A 22,822-nucleotide genomic window follows, 5' to 3' on the forward strand; every position below is an offset into this window, starting at 1 on the left:
TCTCCCCTCTTTCTTCCCACCTCTCTACGCACTTTTCTCCGCTCCCCGCCTACTCCTGTCTCCTCTCACTTTCTCCACCTAGCTCTCTCTTTCTTTCTCTCTCTCTCTCTCCCTCTCTCTCTCCCTCCCTCCCTCCTCCCCCCCCCCCCCCCCCCCCCCCCTCCGTCAGGACTCGTTTTTTTTGCCTGTGGAAGCAGGCCAGGGATGAGGTATACGCTGAGTGAGAGTCGGTGCTGCGAGAAATTGCACGCTCAGCAAATAATTCAGGTCTTCATTTATCCAGATTATTTTTAAGATGTTACAAGCCAACTTTGTTGCCTTGCCTGCAAATAGATGAAACTTCCCCGGCTGCTGGTGGCTTACACAGTGTGCATAAACGTGCATCACGTGTAATAATAATGTGGTGCATCTCTCTCTCTCTCTCTCTCTCTCTCTCTCTCTCTCTCTCTCTCTCTCTCTCTCTCTCTCTCTCTTATTTTTGTTGTGCTGTTGTTTTGTCCAGGTGTTTAAGTCTTGCATGTTTAATGGACCACAATGGAAACAAGCCTCTGGGTTTTTGTGTCATCCATTTGGCATGTTTTTAACTTGTCGTACTGCCTATTCCTTGAAATATTGTCAATAAAGTTTTCAATCAATCATCCACTCTCACGATTTCAGTCTGCATATTGGCAGCTGAAATGACGCAATTGCCTCCCTCAGGTGTCTTAAAAACCTGCAAAGCCTGAACACAGAAGCCAAAATCTAGTTTTGCAGCGGAGGAGAGGAAATGGAAAATAGAGGTCACAGGTTTTCTCTTGTTGTTTATCTTGTGTTATGGTTCCTCCCACACGGGTCAGTGATTCACGGGTGATTCACGGGTGATTCACGGGGATTTGTTTAAAAAAAAAAAAAAATCCCATGATTCGACCTCTCCGTCACCCCTGCTCTCTACCGCCTCTTCTCTCCGCCTCCTCTGTCGTCCCCGGGGAGGTGGCAGGTGGAGTCTTACCTGGGTTAGAACAATGAGAGAGAGCGAGAGAGAGAGAGAGAGAGAGAGAGAGAGAGAGAGAGAGAGAGAGAGAGAGAGAGAGAGAGAGAGAGAGAGAGAGAGAGAGAGAGAGAGAGAGAGAGAGAGAGAGAGAGAACGTTAAATGAGACAGAAAGAGGTAGACGGTTACTGAGAGACTTTCCTCTCCCCTCTTCTCCTCCTTTATCTCCTTCCCTCTCCTCGCCACTATTCTTAATTTCTCTCTTCTCTTCTCTTCTCTCTACTCTTGTGCTATCATCTCCTCCATTCATGTTGTTGCAGTTGTCAGTCTAATTGGCAGCAGTGGGCATGTTCCTTATAGCATCAGATGTAAATTGATTAAAGTGCAGTGCAAGATCTGTCCTCAAAATGCTGAGGAGAAACAGCCACCTGACGGAATCTATGTTTGATCACTGTGCAGCCGTAACGCAGAAAACAACCGCAATGTAATGCTCAACAAGTCCAACAGCGGTGCTCTAAATATGCCGTTTCTCCTTCAGGAAAGAGCAGAAGTTGTACAATTTACCGTAATAGGCTACTGATCAACATTTCAATGGCGTACTAGCTTCAGGTTTACTGCTGACAAAATGCTGTGTGTGTGTGTGTGTGTGTGTGTGTGTGTGTGTGTGTGTGTGTGTGTGTCTGTGTGTGTGTGTGTGTGTGTGTGTGTGTGTGTGTGTGTGTGTGTGTGTGTGTGTGTGTGTGTGTGTGTGTGTGTGTGTGTGTGTGTGTGCGTGCGTGTGCGCAGACATGGGTGAGAGAGATTCATTTTGAAATGGTATACTCGTACATTTTGTGTTGCTGTTGTGACTTTGTGCATCTGTAGCTGCATGTGAATGTGTGGCTGTGTGTATGTAGTGTTTTTGTTTGTGCGTGTGCGTGTGTGCGTTGTGTTTGTGTGTGTACGAATGTGCGATGATGAAACCTTTGGTAATAATCCTCTCATCTCATTTTTGTTCTATATTTCATAGAAGATCTAAGCTCTGTGTGTGTGTGTGTGTGTGTGTGTGTGTGTGTGTGTGTGTGTGTGTGTGTGTGTGTGTGTGTGTGTGTGTGTGTGTGTGTGTGTGTGTGTGTGTGTGTGTGTGTGTGTGTGTGTGTCGCTATAATTTAGGCCCATGGGAGATGGAGTTTCTTGCACTGACTCATGAAGTTCTGTCAGCTTCAAACTTTGAAATTGACCCATTTCAGAGTTGGTTAAATGTTAGTCTTGCCCTCCCAGTTCTAGCTAATTACTTTAGAATTACTTTGCTTTCAGTTTTCCCAGAATGTTATTTTCAGTAAATGCTATCTTGGAATGAAGCTATGCTTTCTACTATTATCCCTACAATACTTTGCACTATTGTCATCAGTCATTTTTGTATCCTGGACATCTACTGTAATGCATCGTTCAGTTACAGAGCATTAATTAATTATCAGGTAGGTTATTTTGGGCCATTAATGTTCGGATCAGGATAGAATATGAAAAACTGGACAGATCCGTCTTGATCACATAACAATAGAGATAATGTGTACACTGATTTGCGTGATGTTTGGACAAAATCGGCCTCCTGGTGGCGCTACAACAGGCCGATGTGAAAAATGTGGCGCAGAGGTTCTGCTGTGGCATCCAGGGAGTGCGTGTGCTGTGTGCACAGTTTCACGTTGATCGGGCCTACAGTGTCGGAGATTATCTGTCCACAGACAGACGGACAGGACACACACACAGACACACACACACGGACGGATTGCTCCTAGTATTGATGATCTCTTGTATAGTATGTATTTCGACATGTCTTTATATGTCTTGATGAATTTAATACACAGGACCACAATGGAAACAAGCCAAGTTACATCTTTTAGCATTATTGTATTTCATTTAGACACTTCAGCTCAGAAATAACCAGACAGTTAATGAACCATTTACCATTTATTAACCATTACCATATTAACCATAACCCATATATGCAATGATATTGCATTCAAGTTTGGCGGTGTGACTCTGCTCATGTGATATTAAAAGATTTCCTGTGCAAAATGACACAGATCTTCAATCACAAACCCCCAGAGCATTCAATTCAATTCAATTCAATTCAATTCAATTCAATTCAATTCAATTCAATTCAATTCAATTCAATTCAATTCAATTCAATTCAATTCAATTCAATTCAATTCAATTCAATTCAATTCAATTAAAGTGTCAAATCACAACAAGTTGTCTCAAGACACTTTACATGTAGAGAAGAGACCTGACAATCCCACCCTGAGCAAGCAATTTGCGACAGTGGCAACGAAAAACTCCCTCTTAACTGGGAGAAAACGTCAGGCAGACCCTAGGCTCTAGGGTGGCGGCCTTCTGCCTCGACCGTGTCGGGGGAAAAAGAGAGAGGGAGAGACAGAGGAGAGACAGAAAGCATGAAACATAAGCATAAAATACAGTTTAACATAACATTGAACCTTCAATGCATAATTAAACAACCACAATCATAGTACAATCCAAAAACAGTACAATACACAGAATCATAGAACCACAGTACAACACAGAATCAACCTATAACAATAATAACTAGATGCCACGGGGAGGAGGCCGGGGAGGTGGAGGGAATTTTAAAACAAGCAGCTGAACACACCGCTTAGACAGCGAAGTACGTAGACTGAACAGAGAACAGAGGCTGCTTAAATGAACCGCCCGAGTTGCACTGTGGGTATGAGGGCGTGAGTAATTAGCTTGAAGCGAATGACAAGAGGTTGAACGTACTGACTTAAAGGAGTACGACTGTATAACTGATAGCGAATGGGGGGGTCCGGGGAGTGTGAATGAAGTACATAAACATTCTGCCTTCCGTGTCTACATGAACTATCGTTGCACTGAATAAACTGTGCCTCTGTAATTTTTGCAAACTGTTTACAAAGTATTCAATCAATAAATCAATCAGATTAATTAATAATCTAGCATCAATTAATGACGTTATCAGATTATTGTGACACACATGTTCCTCTGAATGTTCTGGTGGTGTTCACTGAACTGTATGTTTTTGAGTTAATGCATGTGTACTGTATGTGGTACAGCATTGTGACTGTGTAAGCACATTGAAATGTGTTAAGTATGTACATGCAAATGAGTCTGCATGATGCATGCCTGCTTAGTGTGTGTACTGCTTAGTGTGTGTGCTCGCTTGTGTGTACATTAAGTGCGCGTGTGTGTCTTAGACCTATAATCAGAGGATGCTAACCAGAATAGTATTAATGTGTGTGTGTGTGTGTGTGTGTGTGTGTGTGTGTGTGTGTGTGTGTGTGTGTGTGTGTGTGTGTGTGTGTGTGTGTGTGTGTGTGTGTGTGTGTGTGTGTGTGTGTGTGTGTGTGGGGGGTTATTTGCTATCCCAAACCTGATGATTATGCCTCATTACTGCCTGCAGTCACATCCTGTCTGTCAATTACCCCTTGCTGTGGGTTTATGTCCCCTGCATGTGTCTATACTTCTGTGTGTGTGTGTGTGTGTGTGTGTGTGTGTGTGTGTGTGTGTGTGTGTGTGTGTGTGTGTTACATCTGTGCATCTCTGCATGTGTCATGTTCTTGCCCATTTCTTATTGTGCATGTCTATAGTACCTACATGTGTGTGCGTGCGTGCGTGCGCTCCTGTTACAATCAGTATTCACCAATGCGCCACATGTGTGCGTGAGTGTGTGCGTGCGTGCGTGTATGTGTGCATGCGTGCGTGCATCCTCAGGCTTCCTGTTATCCATCAGTATTCACTTATGTCCCTACATGTGCGTCTTACAGTGATTAGGATCTGGCTGCTCCAGGCATTATTAAACGATTCACCTGCAGGTCAGTAGGGATTAGTCCTGACGCTGTGTGATCAGCGAGGCGGGGTTTGATTACTGTTATGTGAAGCCTTAATAATGGGGCCACTTGGATAAGATAGATTAACTATACATGCTGCCATTGCTCGTTGTTCTGTCCCTTTTCCTCCTTTATCCTTCCTTCTGTTTCCTTCTATCCTTCGTTCTCTCCTTCCTTTACTCTTTTTGTTTTAGGCTTGCTTTTCTTGACCACAAATATGTTATACGTTATTTAGACAGATGCTATGTTGGTATCCTATAGTTTCAATGTACAGATTATCATTTTGATTGCATGTTGTTTAGATTAATGCTATACCTTGCTTATATTGTAAGTCGCTCTGGTTAAGAGCGTCTGCTAAATGCCTAAATTGTAAATGGTCTTTCTGGTCTTCCTGATTTGTAAAATAAGCACACAGGTTTTAAATTCAAATTAATTTCAGCCAGAGGCTATGGCGATTTGGGGGTCCAGCTGAAATAAGATAGCGTAAGCTACTCTAATATCAGCTACGGCATAACTCTGTTAATCCCTGGGGGGCTATTTCAGTAGATCAGTGGCTCTCAAACCGTTTAATTTCAAGCACCCCCTGTTTGGTACGCATGGGGCCACGGACCCCCATAAGTTAACTCTGAGTACACATTTGTACACTGTCAGAGTTATAGACCTGCGGGTCCACTTGGTTCCCATAACTATTAATCATTTGTTGCTGGGGACCCACTGGAACTGCCCTCAAGGACCCCTGGGGGTCCCTGGACCACTGCAGTAGATATTGTATTGGATGGAACGATGAGAATGCTATAAACCCATGCAAAAACCCAACAAACGGTCAAACTGATATTACAGAAAAAACTACTTTGTGTGCATTAGTTGCAAGATTTATCGTGCATCTAATCTTCTGTACAGCATCTGTGCAACATATGTGTAGAGTGAATTTAGAATACGGAGACCATTCTATTTGACACAGAATGGGCAAATGTCTGCATGCCCTACTGCAAATGATAAAGAGGAAAAATGTTATACAGGACATACTGTGTATGTGTGAAAATTCTGACTACAACGTACATGGAGAATTTCCCTGGTGTATATAACATACACCTATGCACCTGTCCCCTATACAGAAATATGGGATAGGGATTTATAAATGCTCACAAAAAAGATATTTACAAAATGTGTAATGTGTGCACACGACACAGTACGATAAGAGGACAGAAGTGTGGCAAATACAGCAGAACGGATTAATGTAGTCCAAATCCTTCTTGAATTCACTCAATCTCTTCATCTCTCTTGTCATCCAGACTATACACACCATTCCACCCTTTTTTTTTTTAAATCTCTCCTTCCCCTCAATTCTCTCCCTCGCTCATTCCCTTCCTTTCGTTTCCCGCTTCTCACTCTCTGTCTCTTGTCTTCTGTTTCCTCGCGTCGGTGGGTTTGACGCGACACATGTGGGATCCAGCTGTTGACAATGGCTCCCTGCTTTCTTGCTCGTGTCGGATCAGACTCCGTTGAACAGTGGTTCCCAAACTGGGGGATCGTGACCCCCAGGGGGGTCCCCAAATTATTTTGGGGGGGGGGGAGGGTCCCCAGACGATTCGCGTAATGTGCAAACTTTGTTTTCTCACTCAACAGTAAACACTACAGTTTGTCAACATACAGCATTAGTGTATACAGGGTATTTCTAAAGTGATTGAAGGATTTTGAAGACCTTTTTAATAACTCTAAAAGGAAATAAATAAACTAATAAGATCATTTCTACATTAAAAGTAACCAACAAACTATACTATAAACAATGGTCAAACATTGGCCAAATGGTCACATGTTACCTTAAATAGCTGAACTTTAAGCTCACAACGCCTTGCAACACGAGGCGTTGTGAGCTTGTAGATCGGCTAATCTCACAATATTTATCTGTGCCGAGTCAAACTAAATGTAATGCCTCAACTCCTGTAAGTCCAAGTGCTTGTCAGGGTCGGGTGTCCCCAGTTCAAATATGATTATTGCAAGGGCACGCCCCCGAGTGACTAGTCGAAGAGAATGGATGAAACGCCAGGCCTGGAGACACATGGGTTGAAGCCGATCGAATGGCCTGTCGAGACCCAAGCTTGAGTGGCGCCCCCAGTCTTGTAGAATGGAAAGAAGAAAGAAAGGGAGATAAATAATAAAAGAAGGGTTGACGGATGGACAGAAATGTTCAACGTTCCTTTGAGAGCCATAGACAAACTGTCAGCAGTGCAGCACCAGATGGCTGTTCTGACTTTAAATCGCCGACGGGAGTGTGTCACCAGTGTGTCACCAGTGTGTCACCAGTGTGTGCCACAGACATAAAGAATGGAGTTGATGGAAGGCGGTCAGGGAGGCAGGGAGGTTTGGAAAAAAGAGAGAAAGTAGGAAAATGGACACAAAGAAGGCGGGTAGGGAAGAAAGGAAAGACGTTGAGGAAGCGCGAGGAAGAAAATGAGGGAAGGGCATGAGGAAAGAGAGCAGGAAGAGAGGCTGAGTGTTGAAAGCAAACATGTCAGAAATCCTGTACGAATGTCTTATACGGTTTCAAAGTGATTCAAGTGGATGGATATACTGTACATCTCACAAGCACCGTGATCTTGAAAGCAATCTGAACTTCAATGTCGAGGGATATATTTAGACAAATGATGGCCCCTGTGAGCTGCGCCCGCTCAGGTGGAATCATATTCATATTTTTCATATTTTCCCCTCTGTCTCTTTTGATGTACAGTTTGACCGGTTTGGGGCAAAGATCTGCTGATGTGGTTCAATGAAAAGGATCAAACCATGCTTTGTTGTCTCTTGAAAGGCTGGCTTTCTGTTACACGGATGTTTGCTAAGAAACAAAAAGGATCAAAAGATTCATCCCCCATTGGGGGGGTGGGGGATCATCATTATTTTGTAGTACAGTATGTACCATGGTATCGAAGTTAAGCGCCACCCCCGTCTCTGGAACTGCAGCATACGTACTGTATCACTGCAGGCTTAGGATTGAATCCCAGCAGAGACGTCTCTCCTGACACTCTCTCCCCTCTCATCATGAGTAGGGAAACTCACCAGTCTCAATAAATTAAAGAAGAAAAAACACGGCCTAATGGGAGAGGGCTGTTCCCTCATGGGATGGACCCTGGTAATGACTATCAGGGCTGTCTTCTGTATTCTTTATTTAAAGCTAAATGCAATCTAACACTGCCCTGTCAAGAGGGAGCTTTGCGTGACAAGCCCTATCTGGTCTGACAGATACAGGATACACATGCATGATTCAAGCATCGCAGAAACATGCTTAATGTTTAATGATACCTCCCCTTTTTTCTTTCTCTTCATCGCCGTCTTCTGTTTTCTTTTCTCACTCTTCTTCTCTCTGTCACTCTCTCTCTCTCTCTCTCTCTCTCTCTCTCTCTCTCTCTCTCTCTCTCTAATCTACTGTGCATGGGAATGGCTGAGCAGCTGGCAAGCAGTGTCTGTGTAATATTGTATGCGTGTGTGTGTGTTTGCACGTTTGAGTGCGTGCATGTATTTGATGTAATATTAATGGATGGACATAGTCAATTTAATATACATGTAACTCTTGGCAGAGATACCTCCATACAGTGAGTACAGTATAATGCAATATGCAGTCTTATGCTATAAAGCCATATACTGTATAGACTGGCTGTTGAATTGCAGCCATGCATTTAGATATCATGGTGGCACCTGTTGATACGGATATTCAGAAGGCCATAGCAGTGTTGTGTCGCTATAACAAAAGGATTGCTTCCTCTTGTGCCATTTTTGCAACTCAAAAACAGTATACAGCTGATTGCGTCAACGTACGCACCCATCCATCTGGTCGCGGAGGTGCCAGTTCCAGCAGAGAATCCCAGACTTCCCATTCACTGGCCACATTAACCAGCTCTGATTAGGGGATCCTGAGGCGTTCCCAGGCCAGTGTGGGGATATAATTCCCCCCATTGTGTCCTTGGTCTGCCCCATGTCCTCCTGACTGGACGTGCCTGGAAATCCTCCCTTCCATTGGAAGTATCCTTACTAGATGCCCACCCTGATCCACCTCAACTGGCAGCACTGAGACAGCAGGAGAAAATACTGATGTTTAAATTTGGTTCACAAACTATTTAAAACCAATACAGGGTCTAGGTGTAAGCTGTGTGCCAGAGAATGGACACAATCGCTTAACGCAGTACTGTATGGTAATCTTTGGGTTGGCATTCATATGATAAGGAATGTATTCACATGGGAAGAAGGTCTTCTGAACAGTCGGTTGGTATCGTATGGCAAATGCACTGTAGATGAAGAATAAATGCTTAATTGAGCCAAAGCTCTTCCACTCATGAATAAAGCATTAGACTATACAGACCATAATGTCTATCGCAGTATGGCTTCCTGTGTGTGCGCGAGTGTGTGTGCACGCGCGTTCGTGTGTATGGATGGATTTTCCTATTGAAAAATACTTTATTGTAGCAAAGAAATTAAAATATTATGCTTCTCCTGGGCTCTGCTCGCTTGAATATTATTTATTGCCACAATCAGTATTCCAGCACAGAACTTCAATGATATTCAATGCTACTGCACAATTCACTATCTGTCTTAATTATTGATAGACCATATAAGACTTCTTCAGATTCCTTCAGTTCATTACTAGGCATACAGTGGCATACAGTGGAATGTGGGCCAGGATTGAGGTTTGGTCTAGAAATGGTAGAATGATAGAAGTGCAGAGATGTCAATTAACCACATGAATCTCGGCATCCCTATTCTGGGCATGTCATACTCATAACAGGCAATACATTCAGCAGAAATAGGCATACATTTGGCGATATGTTTTTGACAAAGACATTTGGTCTAGAACAGGGGTCTTCAAAGTGTTTCAGGCCAAGGACTCCTTAGCTGAGAGAAACATTAAGCAGGGTCCCCCACTACATAATATTGTATTACATTGTGTTGCAGATTAAACTTTCATAGATTATATTATTGTAAAAAAAATATCCTATCACACAAATATTTTGTGGCCCCACTGTAGTAACTCTGCTGATCCCCTGTTGAAGACCCCTGGTCTAGAAGGAAAAACTACGGGACCCCGGTCAATGATGTATAGGGCCCGAGATCATGACGTCAGATTTACAATTCGGGGGTTAACTCCGCCCACTTTCGACGTCATTTTCCTTGATGACCAGTTTGAGGAGTTGTAATGTCAGTCTGTAGTTCTAAGCTTCTTTTCGAGCAAGCTGCAAGTCGTGACGGTGGTGTGTAGACTGTGTACTTTATCTTCTATCTCTCTTCTATCTCTAACTTGTCTGTCGTTCTAATATAGCAATGGTATGAATGTGCTGCGTTGTTGGATGCAATAGCAAGAATTGCTCCAACACACAGACTCAAAATAACATGGCTAATACTACAAAAACAACAACCAAACAACAGTACAGTATGTTTTGCTGGACTGTTGTGTTTTGGCAGGAATGCACACTTAGTGATAGTAATAAAATATAAAAAACACACATGTGCATTTGGAGATCACCCACCCAGCCCACCGTAAACCGATTATGGCATTCCATAGATCTACGGATGTTAGAGTCATCAATGGTGCAAAAGCTTATTCCACAAACAAGTCACTGATAAATGCTTACTTCTGTCAGCGACGGTAGCAGATCCTAATCCTCCGTCAGCGTCACCCACTCTATGTGTTCATATGGATCGAATCCGCTCAGTTGAGTCATTTCTTCCAGGTAGCGTGCCTTTGCGTCCGTGTTCAGCTTCTCTCTGCATGGTATTTCTCTGCCACCCATTGCCCGGATCCATCTTCTGTCCTTTACCAATAAATCTGTTGTAGCGTATGCGTTCAGTTGACGTCGTGAGTGTAGAACTGTTAATGTGGTTGTGCACTGCTTCCTTATTTATAACTGTCGTCACAGTGCGTCACAGCCACGTCAAACAAAATGGCGACCGGAACTACGTCACCCTGGGCGAGTCTCCGCCCCCTAACCCTAGCCTGTGGAGTTAAACATGCAGTGATCTGCGAGAGATTGTGAAATTATGTTTTTTTAATAATTTTGGCTGGTTGAGTTAGTGTGTCTGCTGTCTGTGAATGTCTTAAATCTCTGAAGTGTCGTTGTTAGATGAGGTTGTATAGAATTCTTTATGGCGCCTGAAATGTCAGCCTGAAACACTTATAAACGTCACTACATGTTTCAGCCTGCTTGTTACACTGTCTTTATTTTGCGAACATGGAGATGAGAGGAAAACTGCATGGAAAATAAAAATACTTTAGATAATTTTCATGCACAGGGCCTTTGGATGGATTTCAAACGGTATTATGTTTGCAAAGCCCTTTTGAATGGGTTCTGCACTTGTCGCTGCTTAGGGCTCCCTTTCGCTCATTTCTCAAAGGGAGTTGCCAAAGATTTACAAACCACATTATTACCAAATCTAATCACTTTATTGCTTGATTACCTATTGGATACGGCTCACTTGATATTGTGATAGCAGTATCTACGACACCCACACACCCTAGAATCCCACTGAGAAGTTGCATAATATTGTATAAGCGCTGGCAAAACCCCATCTACAGTATAAGGGAAATACTAATGTTCCAGTGTCCCAATTAGTACCTAAAGATTATAAATAATGTTATTATTATTATAAATAACTGTAAATACAGTTATTTTAAATAACTGTTTTGAATACCTTTGATGTACAATATTGCAGAAGAATTCATGTCACCAGCTAGCCCTGTACAAACCCTTCAGATTTTCCGTTTATAAAGGAGCGAGCTCGATTCTCTCTAAGAACCCCCACCCCGCTGGGATGGGTTGTTGCACCCTGCAGGTTCATGTTTTAGGGAGGCCTGTGGTATCCTGTTGCTCCACACAGTCTTGTTATTTTGTGCTGTCTTTCTGCATACTGAAGTGGATATTTCTGGGCCATCTGCAGGCCTTGGCCATTTAACACACATTTACCACACATGGGCTCAGTGCTGCTTGAGACAGCAAGGGGTCCCAATCTGCTTCATTAGCTCTATCGTTCCCTCCCTTTCTCCACTTTGCCATCCAATGAGGCAGAAACGCTTGCAAAATACTTGAAGAAATATGTATTTTTATGTGGAAAAGAATGTATGTTTATCTTATGTTTGTTGATTAGTTTATGTACATTAAAAACAACAACTCTGTTTTGATCCATTCAATTTCATATTGGGCGTTGTTAAATACAGAATAACGCATTTATTAAAACACAAAAACGAATCGCAACATAAATGTCTTTAATGGTTTTAACTTAATATTACACAGGCATTCAGTTTCAGCAACTTACACTCGCATTGAATAACTTGAATAATTTTCACGTTGCCTTGATGTCTTAATGTGACAATGTGGCCATCTGATACTACTCTGCTTTGTGGGAAAATCTGTATCACATTGCTGACATATCAGATTAACGTTTGCTGTGGAAATGAAGTGTCAGCCAAATTGAACAATAGGGGTTTAATGGTATTCCCAGGGAGTTTGCTGTAGTTTCCTGTAGCTCTGCCTGTAGGTACTGAGATTAAGAAGCGAATTATTGCTGTCAGATGAAAGATTCTATCTATAAAAAGTCAGCATTTTATGAAGTACTGTATCACGATGTTGACAGCCAAGCATTTAGGAGTGTCCCTAGGATGTTTCATGTTGATGAGAAGCTGTAACTGTGATAACAGAATTACATTCAAGTTGAATGCCTTAAAGTTGAAATACAAACTCAAACTATGGTATTGAAACCTACACTAGCATTATGCACATTCAAATTGAGGGGAGCTCAAACAACCGTTTGACATTTCCCACTTTAACAGCTTTCCTCGAACCTGAATCTTACACTTACACTCACTCATGCAGATTTCATAAACAAGGTGTTGCTACAGTATGTAGAAGGTTGAGTTGAATTTCCATTATTCCAGAACGCAGCCCAATTAAAGCTGTCTAACCCTCACTTTGTTTTTGGTTCCTCAGGCTCCTTCATCAACCAATCAACCGACCCGTTCTCTAACAGTTCCTGCGATGGCATCGGCAACGAATCGACGTCCTGTCAGCAAAGTACTGGGCTGTCCGGAAGCCCTTACAAGGTTGTGGAGATGTTTTTCATCGCTCTGGTCACAGGATCGCTAAGCTTTGTCACGGTCACAGGGAACATCCTAGTCCTGATGTCCATCAAAGTAAACCGCCACCTACAAACTGTCAACAACTACTTCCTGTTTTCACTGGCGTGCGCTGACTTGATAATCGGCGTCTTCAGCATGAATTTGTATACGGTCTACATCATAGTTGGCTACTGGCCACTTGGGCCCGTTGTCTGCGATCTGTGGTTGGCCTTGGACTACGTCGTCTCAAATGCATCAGTGATGAATTTGTTGATCATCAGCTTCGATCGATATTTCTGTGTGACAAAGCCCCTGACTTATCCGGCGAGAAGGACGACCAAGATGGCGGGCTTGATGATTGCTGGGGCTTGGATTCTGTCATTCATCCTCTGGGGACCGGCCATCTTGTTTTGGCAGTTCATTGTTGGAGAGAGAACAGTACCAGAAGGAGAGTGCTATATACAGGTAAAACTGCAATCTCCCTGTCCTGTATATAAAGAAGACATTTTCTTATGTCTATCTATAATACAGACCTTTCCTTCTTTGTTTGTTTATTTGTTTGTTAGTTTGTTAGTTTGTTAGTTTGTTTGTTAGTTTGTTTCTAACTCTTTATTCTTTCTCTGTATGCTACTCTTGCCCTGCCCCATACAGTTCCTGTCCAATCCAGCGGTAACATTTGGCACGGCTATCGCAGCATTCTACCTGCCGGTCGTTATAATGACTGTCCTCTACATTCACATTTCCCTGGCCTCCAGAAGTCGCGTCTCCAAACAAAAACCAGAGAAGAATGAGAAGAAAGGAATAAAGTAAGAGTATCATAGGGATCAAATTGTTTTCATCTGTTTTGGGGGGGATTGCCTCACTGTGATTTGACAAAATATTGAAGTTATAAAAATATATATTTTAAACAACTGTTTTGTCTACATAGAAAGGAAACTTTGACGTTTATGTATTTGGGCTCTATTGTTTATTTGCAAAGATTATATGCACACTATTGTGGTATTTGTGTCTTTTAGTTCACAATTTAAAAAAGTTTTTTTACAGCGTTGTTCTGCAGAAGGCCAGTCACTAAGAGCTGAGCTAGTCTCGCTGGACCAACTTTCTTGTGCACACTGATGTAGGCCAAAGAAGTACTTCCACACATTTTATAATGGCAGGCAATGGGCCTCAGTTTGGGCTCAAACCTTGCCCAAATTTGGAGTTGAACATCAAAGATATGTCATAGACAACTGACTGTCTCCACATTGGAGCCACGCTGTTCCCATGTGGATCACAAAATCCACATGATTCCTGTTTTTTAAATATTTCTTATTATTATTTTTGACGTATTCATGTATTTTCTTCCAAGAACCCCCAGCCTGTTGAAGGGTCACCTGTTAAAACAGAACAACAACAATGAGACCAGCCCCCAGACAACTCCCAAGCCCAGTCTGGACACTGGCAGCACTGTTGTGGAAGCTGTGAAGAATGGCAGGGTGGAGGAACCACTCGCCACAACTACAACAACTGAGCCTCCAGCCCAGCCTAGTCCTGGACCCACACAGGTATGGTGTGTTCAGAGTCAGAGGAATACAAGAACGCTCGCCCCAAAACACGCTCGCCCCGGGTCAAATCCGGCGACCTCGGAACGGTCGCCACCAGGTATTCCTATACGTATACGTATTCCTCAGTAAAACTATGCCTAAACCTAAACTTATTCCTAACCTTTACCTCTGTAAAACAAATACAAGAATGGGGCTGGGGGCGAGCGGTCCGTGGAAAAAATGGGGGCGAGTGTGTTTTGGGGGCGAGCGTCCCAGTTACCATTCAGACGAGACAGACAGACAGACAGATAATTATAGATAGTTTTATCATCTGATAAGAGTGTGCCAAATACACATGGAACTCAATACATAAATCTATCTCTACCCCCCTCCCTCCCTCCCCCCCTCCATCTGTGTCTGCCTGCCTGTCTGTTTAGGAGGAGAAAGAGAGCTCCAATGATTCGTCCACGGCTTTTATCGCACCGAAGGAACCAAAAGAGAATGCCAACAGCGATGCTCCAACAGAGGTAGGCAACTATCCAAGAAAACAAGTATTAAAGTAGTTCAATGAATCACGTAGTTAAGTAGAACATTGTGTAAATGTATCTTTAATCTAAAGTAGAAACAAACATCTATCTTCCATCGCCATTAGCTGACCACAAACAAATGAGCAAAAACGCCCTCTGTTGCCTCCATTCCAGGCTGCCACAAATCCCGCCCCCGTTGACACGACGACGACAACCACAATAAACCCTGCCCTCGCCAAGATGAGCGCCGCCTCCAAGTGGTCAAAGATCAAGATCGTGACGAAGCAGGCCGGGGACGAGTGCATCACAGCCATAGAGATCTGCCCACCCGTGGAGGGCGGGGAGAAACATTCGATCCCCATCAACCGGCCAAAGACGGTGGCCAGGAAGTTTGCGAGCATCGCCAGGAGTCAAGTGAAGAGGAAAAGACAGATGGCTGCCAGGGAGAAGAAGGTGTGAGAATCTAACATGAAATAAAATGTGTGTTGAGATGGGAAGGCTTAGGGAAGGATGGATGGACTGATGAGGGGGAGTTTGGGTAATGTATAAAGAAAGCGAGAGAAGAGGGGCGATTTTTATAAAAATAGACAAGGTCATAATGCGACATTCTGTGACGCGCTATGAGCTTGTTATATTTTTTTGCTATTTTTGAATAGCCAAAGACATCTCAAAATGACACAGATGCGTTCCCGGATTGAATGGGTTAAGTACTGTAGTTTCAACCCTCAAAAGAAACTACCAAAACCCTTATTGTCAACATGTGGGCATAAAGTCACAAACATCTTCTGCACAGTAAAAATGATCACACCCAGTGTGAAGTGGGCGGTGTCTTGCTAGCTAATCACTTAAAAAAAAACATAAATATGTTTTTTTTAAGTGCATAGTCCTATTTATAGGGCTATGCACATGTGTCATGTTTCCCTAGCCAATCACAGTCCTGAATAGACTGTGATTGGCCAATCACGGTGCAGGGTTAGGGGGGTACACTGGTGGCCAATCACAGCGCAGGATTTGGTGTGCAAATATCCAAACCTCACATATAGGGGGTTTCACCGCCCAAAAACAGATAACTCAGAGAGAGTTGATACTCAGGGTTTTACTGTGTGTATTGTGTATTGTAAATCAATGCTGCTTTGACACTCATCTTTGCTCCTTCACTACAGGTGACCAAAACCATCTTCGCCATCCTGCTGGCCTTCATCATCACGTGGACACCCTACAACGTCATGGTGCTGATCTCCACCTTCTGCCACTCCTGCGTCCCCGACACGGTGTGGGCCATCGGCTACTGGCTGTGCTACGTCAACTCCACGGTGAACCCGGCGTGCTACGCCCTCTGCAACGCCACGTTCAAGAAGACGTTCAAGAACCTGCTGCTGTGCCAGTATAAAAACATAGGCACAAGATGAGATGGGTAGGAGAGAGGACACACGGACAGAGGGCGGGGACAGAGGGATGAATGGAAAGGGGGGGGCGGTAGATGGAAGGGGGGGGGGATGGGGCGGCTGAGTAATTAAGTAATTAATGGATGGAGGAGGGAGGGGTGAAGATTGATTGTTAGTGAGTGGAAGACAGAAAGAACTTGGAATCGATGGATAGATTTATTGATGGACGGACTGACGGACAGACAGATGGACGGATGGATGGATGGGGTGTTTTGAAGGAGTTGATGGTGATTGATTCCCTTCTTGTTAACCCACACTAACATCACCCCCCCCCCCCCCTTCCCAATCACATGTAGATTCAAACAAATCCCCGATAGATGGAGAGATGTCCTAGCCGGCAGGAGGGAAGGATAAAGAATGAACAGGGGTGGAAAATGGAGCGAGGCGAGGGATGATTTGCTGAATGGACGGGATCAGAGAAGTAGAGAGAGAGAGAGAGAGAGAGAGAGAGAGAGAGATAGAGAGAGAGATGTGAATTGATGGAGACATGGATTTTGGAGAGTGATGAGTTTGAAATGTGGTCACTAGTGAAGGGCGATGCAAAGAAAGAGAGGTGGATGGACGTGTGTGTGGGTGGGGGGGGGGGCTGGGACTGAGTGAGTGAATGATGGCTGCTTCCTCAGTAAAGATAACAAATCCCCCTTATTTAAATGAAAGTTGAGCTGTTTAGTAATCTGCCCCAATGTACGCTCAAACCCATGGATTATTAGTGATTAACAAAAATCTGTCCAGTTGGGTTAGTCAGTTTGCCTCTAATTGGATGATGAAGGGAGACACTGGAGCTTTAGCTTATCTGCAGGACGAGGAGAGCGGGGGATAGGTGAATGGCACTGGGCGGATGGTGGCAGAAGGAATGAGCAATGAATACACAGTTGGAAGGGAAAATACAGGAGATGGAGAGAAAGAATTGAGGTGAGAGCAGAAGTCGAAAGGTAAAATTTAGACATAGATTGAGAAGAAAGAGCCAGGGATGGCAGTGCGTGAGAAAGAGGACAAAGTAGAGCAGAAAAAAGGGTGTTGATGAAGACGAGGTAATGAGGGGAAAGGGAAAAGTGAAGCAAAGAGGATGAAGGACATGATGGGGAAGAAATAAGTGGGAAAGGGGAAGCGGAGAATTAGAGTGAAGGGGGGTAAGTGCAAAGGGGAGGGGCTTTAGGAAAAGGACTGATGAGCTTAGAAAGGGAATGTAGGGCATGGAAAATGAGGAGCGGAAGCAAGGAGCCAAGGATTTCCAAGGATAGTCCCCCACGCTCACCCCCAACCCCCTATCTGTGGCACACTCATCTGTCTCTCATATCCTTCCCTCTTGTCCGGTCCTTAATAAACAGACGTCCAGAAGCGGACAGGCAAAGAGCAATGGCCTGTAGCAGGATTACAAACCTTCCAGTGGATAGAAGAAACATTGTTGTTCATCACCATCACTCTGGAAAGCCCCCCTTTCCAGATTGGCCCGCCCAGTCAGCCCATTCTGTGTCTGACTGTCCACAGTTAATTAGTTAATTATAGCTAACTGATCTAGGCATTCGTGAGATCTCGTTGGTTGTAAGATACAGAAAATGTATTTTGAGATTTGAGTTTCCAGCACAGGGAAGGTATTTCATGCATGTTTTACAGCTCCACCCCGATTCTCCCTCTTTCGAAAGAAAACGCTCAACCATCAGCCAAAGAGTGGCGAGGGAATCCTCCCTGGGACTCTCCAGGCTTATGATACGGCTCTGTCAGCTAAGCACGGTTCTGCAGCTTATCATAGTCCAAGCAGGAGGATCACTCCCTCAGACTGAAGGAATGAAGACCTTCAGAAAGAAGATGAGTGAGAGTGATGGAGATCCAAGCTGCCATTTGTTGCTCGTCAGAAAATCACAATCAATACGAAATGTGGTAGTACCATACCAAGAAGGAGATACATATAAGGATTTTGGGTTGGGTCTTGACTCCCTCACCCTCCATTAGCCCCCCCCCCCCCCCCCCCCCACTCAAATTCTGGATTTTTAGGACAATATCGCACTCGGCTTGAAAATACAGAGAAGTCGGTGACAAGTGACTGACAACACAAGTCACTGATGAGATGTTTGAAGACACGTTTGAGCACACTTAGGCCACTTGTGCAAATGCACGTGGAATGATTACAACGAACAGACCACAGATACTGAACTGACCAAAAAACCTCTTGTTATATTATTCATGTTGAAATGCTCTCTTCTAAGGCAATGGACAAAGAGAATCTGAGAACATCCCGGAGAAAGAACATATTCCCAATAGATCCTCACCCTGTTTTCAAGGACTATAAATGCCAAGCAGTGAACAGGCATTGTTTATTAAGAGAAAAGAAAACCTAAAACGAGGGGTTTTCTGCTCTACTAAGCATTGTCGTCAACAACACTGCCATAGTGTCAATCCAGAGGAAACTCCAACCCCCTGAATCCTGAAACTGGCCTCCTTCTTTTTTTTTTTTCTTTTTTTTTTTACAGTTACCCAAATATTGCAAAGCACAATCCCTGGATTAAAAAGAATCCAGATCCAGAGAAAAACAGTTGGTGCATTTCAGTGCTCCTGATTGGTGAAAAAATAATTCACTTTCCCTGCAATTTCTGGCAAATTTAGCAAATTTTACCAGCCAAAGCCGTTTTACTGAGACATTAAGAGGATAACAAAATACTAAGGATTTAGCCCAGAACATGAATTGAAGCATTTCTGAAAACTTGTACAGTACCATATCAACCCCACTGTATATTTTATGGATGTGATTTTAAGCCCTAGTCTTAGAGAAAGGGACTTGAGTTACAGTACAACTCTACTTGGATCGCCTTTTTCTGTCTACACCAAATCGCTTCGACAAAAATAGCAGATCGGCTATTTTTGCCAAAATGTTCCCCCCAGATACCATGGACTTTTATATATTTTTGCTGCTTCCCTCCCTCCCCCCCCCCCCCCCCCCCCCCCCCCCCCCCCCCCCCCCCCCCCCCCCCCCCCCCCCCCCCCCCCCCCCCCCCCCCCCCCCCACACACACACACACACACACACACACACGACACAGATCCATTTCCAACAGTTCCACTGAGCCAACACACTGTACCACCTGGGGACACAGGTGGAAACTAGCTGCCAGCAGCCGGCGCGTACACAGACTCTATGTTGCCGTTATCTCCATTTTGCCAGAAGCTACTGAAACTGCAACGGTGACAGTTGACATATGGGACTATAATGCTAAGCCAAATCCTGACCAACTTGGTATAAGCCTTTCTGTTCCAATCCAGGACTCGCTGCAGACATTGTAAATGATAGATCATGGATTATATATTACACCATTACCGTCATGACTCCCAAGAAAAGCCGCACCAGATGAGGGCAGATTTCATTGGGATTTTCAGACTGACAGATTTATGGATGGCTGAAATGTGTTGATACAAACTCAGTCAAACTTTACAAGCCGGACATAAATCATTGGCCTACAACAGCGTTTTATCTGGGTTGCAGTGCACTTGCCTAGAATGCCCACACCATACAAAGTTGGACTGAACCAGGCATGTTGATCGAGACTCTCAAAGGACACGAGTAGAAACTGTCAAAAGAAAAATAATGGATTATGTGATTTTTGGGGTATTTTTCTTTTATGAAACTATAAATGTATCAAGTAATATATGCCAAAGTGAAAAGAAAGACACAGTGTTGAAATGGTGAGTGGGTTAATATTTCATTCAGAGTTCAGGTTCAGTTAAGATTTCTGGGACCGTACCAAGCCATAAGACGTTTAGATGCTAAAATTGTACAGTAAAGTCTTGTAAATTTTTGTCTGTATTAGATGCACTCTTAAAATGGATGTCATCACATCTGCACACAGGATAACATTGCGGATAACATTAAACTTGTGTTATTGTTAACCACAACATACGCTAACTGCATTAGTTATTTTCCGGGAGTATATTTTAATTTCATTGAAGGTGTATAATTTGTATTTTTCTTTCTTTTTTGACTACTTTTAAGTATGTACTTTTACTCATATTTATAATTTTACATACTTATTCAATCCCATCTCACCTTCACATGGCTATGTTTTATATTTTTATACAACGACAGAACATTCATCGATGTTCTCTTGACAGTACAGAACACCCAGACACTGTGTACTTTTTGTTTTCATACTGATTGACACGTCCTGAACGCGTGACATGACTCATGCATGTCTATTACGACCGATGACGCATCCATTTTGCGATTGCACCAGGACTGGAGAAGTGGGTCTAATGCAGGGGTCCTCAATGATACCATCATGCAAAGGAGAATAAATGAGTCCAGAGAAAGACGTTGTTGAGAATTTAAAACCTCACAGGAGCTCGCCATGTCTACTTAAAAAGCTTTCTCCTTTTTGACTTCACTCACAGACAGGCTACAACAACCCAAGTAGGAAAGCTGATAAACAGGCAGACAGACATTCTGAGGTTGTTGTTTTTTTCCCCCCAATTCCAGTGCCCCCAAAAATGGGCAAGTGAACTAAAAAATAAAATAAAAAAAACTTGGCTTTTCTGGAATAGGCTCTGCTCTCTAACTCTAATCCTTTATTAACTTATTCTTACTATGATGTGTGTACTGTAATGCAATTAGTCCGTCAGCTAATGTCTTTAGACGAGGGACTAACTGTTCACTGCATGTGATTTGACAGCGGAACAATAATGAATCAGGCGGATAGAGACAGAAATACAGCGAGAGTACATGAGAAGTGAGAGAGAGAGAGAGAGAGAGAGAGAGAGAGAGAGAGAGAGAGAGAGAGAGAGAGAGAGAGAGAGAGAGAGAGAGAGAGAGAGGTGGAGGGAGGAAAAGAGGGAAATAGAACAGCACTTACAAATTAAAGGAGTGGAAGGCAGATAGAGATGGAGACATTGAGTCCTTGACAAGGCCAACTTGTCCTGGGCTGAATGCCTGCATTTATCGCTCATCTTTGTCATTTTTTTCTGTCTACGTATGTATTGTAAATCCTTTTTTTCCCAACCTTTCAAAGGGAGCTATTATTTTCAACAGGTTGTGGTCAGGGCCTTCTTTTTAGTGTCACTGAATAACTGTACAGACATATTGACACATCTTGACCTGATTCACAAAGGATTAGTCATTTGTTAGGAAAGAAAAGCAGGTTTGCTTCCTCTGGATGCTTTTTTAGTTTAAGCAGTGGATGCTCAGCTATATAACTTAAATCAAATACCAGATTCAAAAGTGAATCTGCTCTGAGGAAGGCTGAGGCCGAAACACGTGAGCGTTCTCAATGAATGAGAATTCGTATCTGAGCCAGTCTTGTATCCTTTATTCTGGAGTGCCGCTTTTTCCACTTTGGTGGTATTTGATTTAAGATTAGTCATTTGTTGTTGCCATGCTGAGAGGTTATTGATATGAAGTATTCTCAATTAATGCAACTCTGGACTACTTCATGGGATGGAGTTGAGACATTACAGTGAATATGGTTGACCCTGCTAAATGGCCAAATTGCAAATGAGAGATCAGGCTATGCTAGGGAAACACGGATGATCAAATTGTGAATTATTTATTATTTTACTAATTCAACTGTTTGACTTTAGAGCATGTGGTTTTAAATTTCAAAATGAATAACGATGGCTGGTGCTGACAGATTAAGGTTGCCTTCTCACAGAGCAAGATCATCTCATTCTGAGCTGCTTGCAGTTATTTCCCTCAGAGGTGTCTCAACAGGTAGAAACTACATCAAATCTGTTTTCTTCACCCGCCTGGTTAGACAGGGAAGAGGTAATTTATTTATAACCCTTTGCGTCACAAACAGCAAGTTAGATTGTGTACTTTGGTACATAATTACGTCTTGTAGGCCAATGTTGATTTATGTTGCCCCCACGCTGGGCAAGACATAGCCTGTTGAGTGTCTAAAGGAAAGCTCTGGAATTTAGTGGAAGTACCGCCCAAGGAAATTACGTTGAGGCTTTACAAATCTGTTTACATTCTCCGTGAATGAAACGAGTGTAGTGATTGGTCGATAAAGATTGTTTCCGGGGGAAATACATATGACGTAAGTCTCGCCCCTACAGACACTCTGCATTAGGTCGTGACCAGGCTTTTCTCCTCGGAGATGAGTAAAGGCTGGGAACGAGGCTATGTATGTTGCCCCTCAAGGTAAAGTCAACATAATGTACAATGCAACAATGGAAAGGTGTGAAATAAATGATGGTGTACATGAAAAACTTTTAACCAAATGAACCCTAGCAGCCCTATCTGGGCATGTCATGATAGGCGAACATTTTGCGAAATTAGCCGATCTACAGACTCACAACGCGTCACGTTGCAATGCATTGTGAGCTTATAGATTAGCTATTTTCTGCAAAGAGATTTAACATAAAGGGGGGAAGGGGAGCAAGTATAGAGCCCTGGGGGATCCAGGACAACGAAGTGTGTAG

General features: G+C 43.3%; 1 protein-coding gene across 1 annotated transcript in view; it reads left to right on the forward strand.

Moving 5' to 3' along the window:
- Positions 1-16,382, forward strand: part of chrm4a (cholinergic receptor, muscarinic 4a) — a gene marked incomplete at its 3' end in the record, with an annotated part of 47,747 nt that extends 31,365 nt beyond the window's left edge. Inside the window, exons 2-7 of the mRNA XM_080422529.1 lie at positions 12,796-13,388; positions 13,575-13,729; positions 14,272-14,467; positions 14,884-14,973; positions 15,148-15,426; positions 16,137-16,382. Of these exons, the coding sequence (XP_080278655.1) occupies positions 12,796-13,388; positions 13,575-13,729; positions 14,272-14,467; positions 14,884-14,973; positions 15,148-15,426; positions 16,137-16,382 (1,559 nt within the window). The remainder of the gene's footprint in view (positions 1-12,795; positions 13,389-13,574; positions 13,730-14,271; positions 14,468-14,883; positions 14,974-15,147; positions 15,427-16,136) is intronic.
- Between the last annotated feature and the right edge of the window lie 6,440 nt (positions 16,383-22,822).

This window comes from Gymnoscopelus braueri (assembly GCF_963280865.1).
Source record: "Gymnoscopelus braueri genome assembly, chromosome: 24".
NCBI lineage: Eukaryota > Metazoa > Chordata > Actinopteri > Myctophiformes > Myctophidae > Gymnoscopelus > Gymnoscopelus braueri.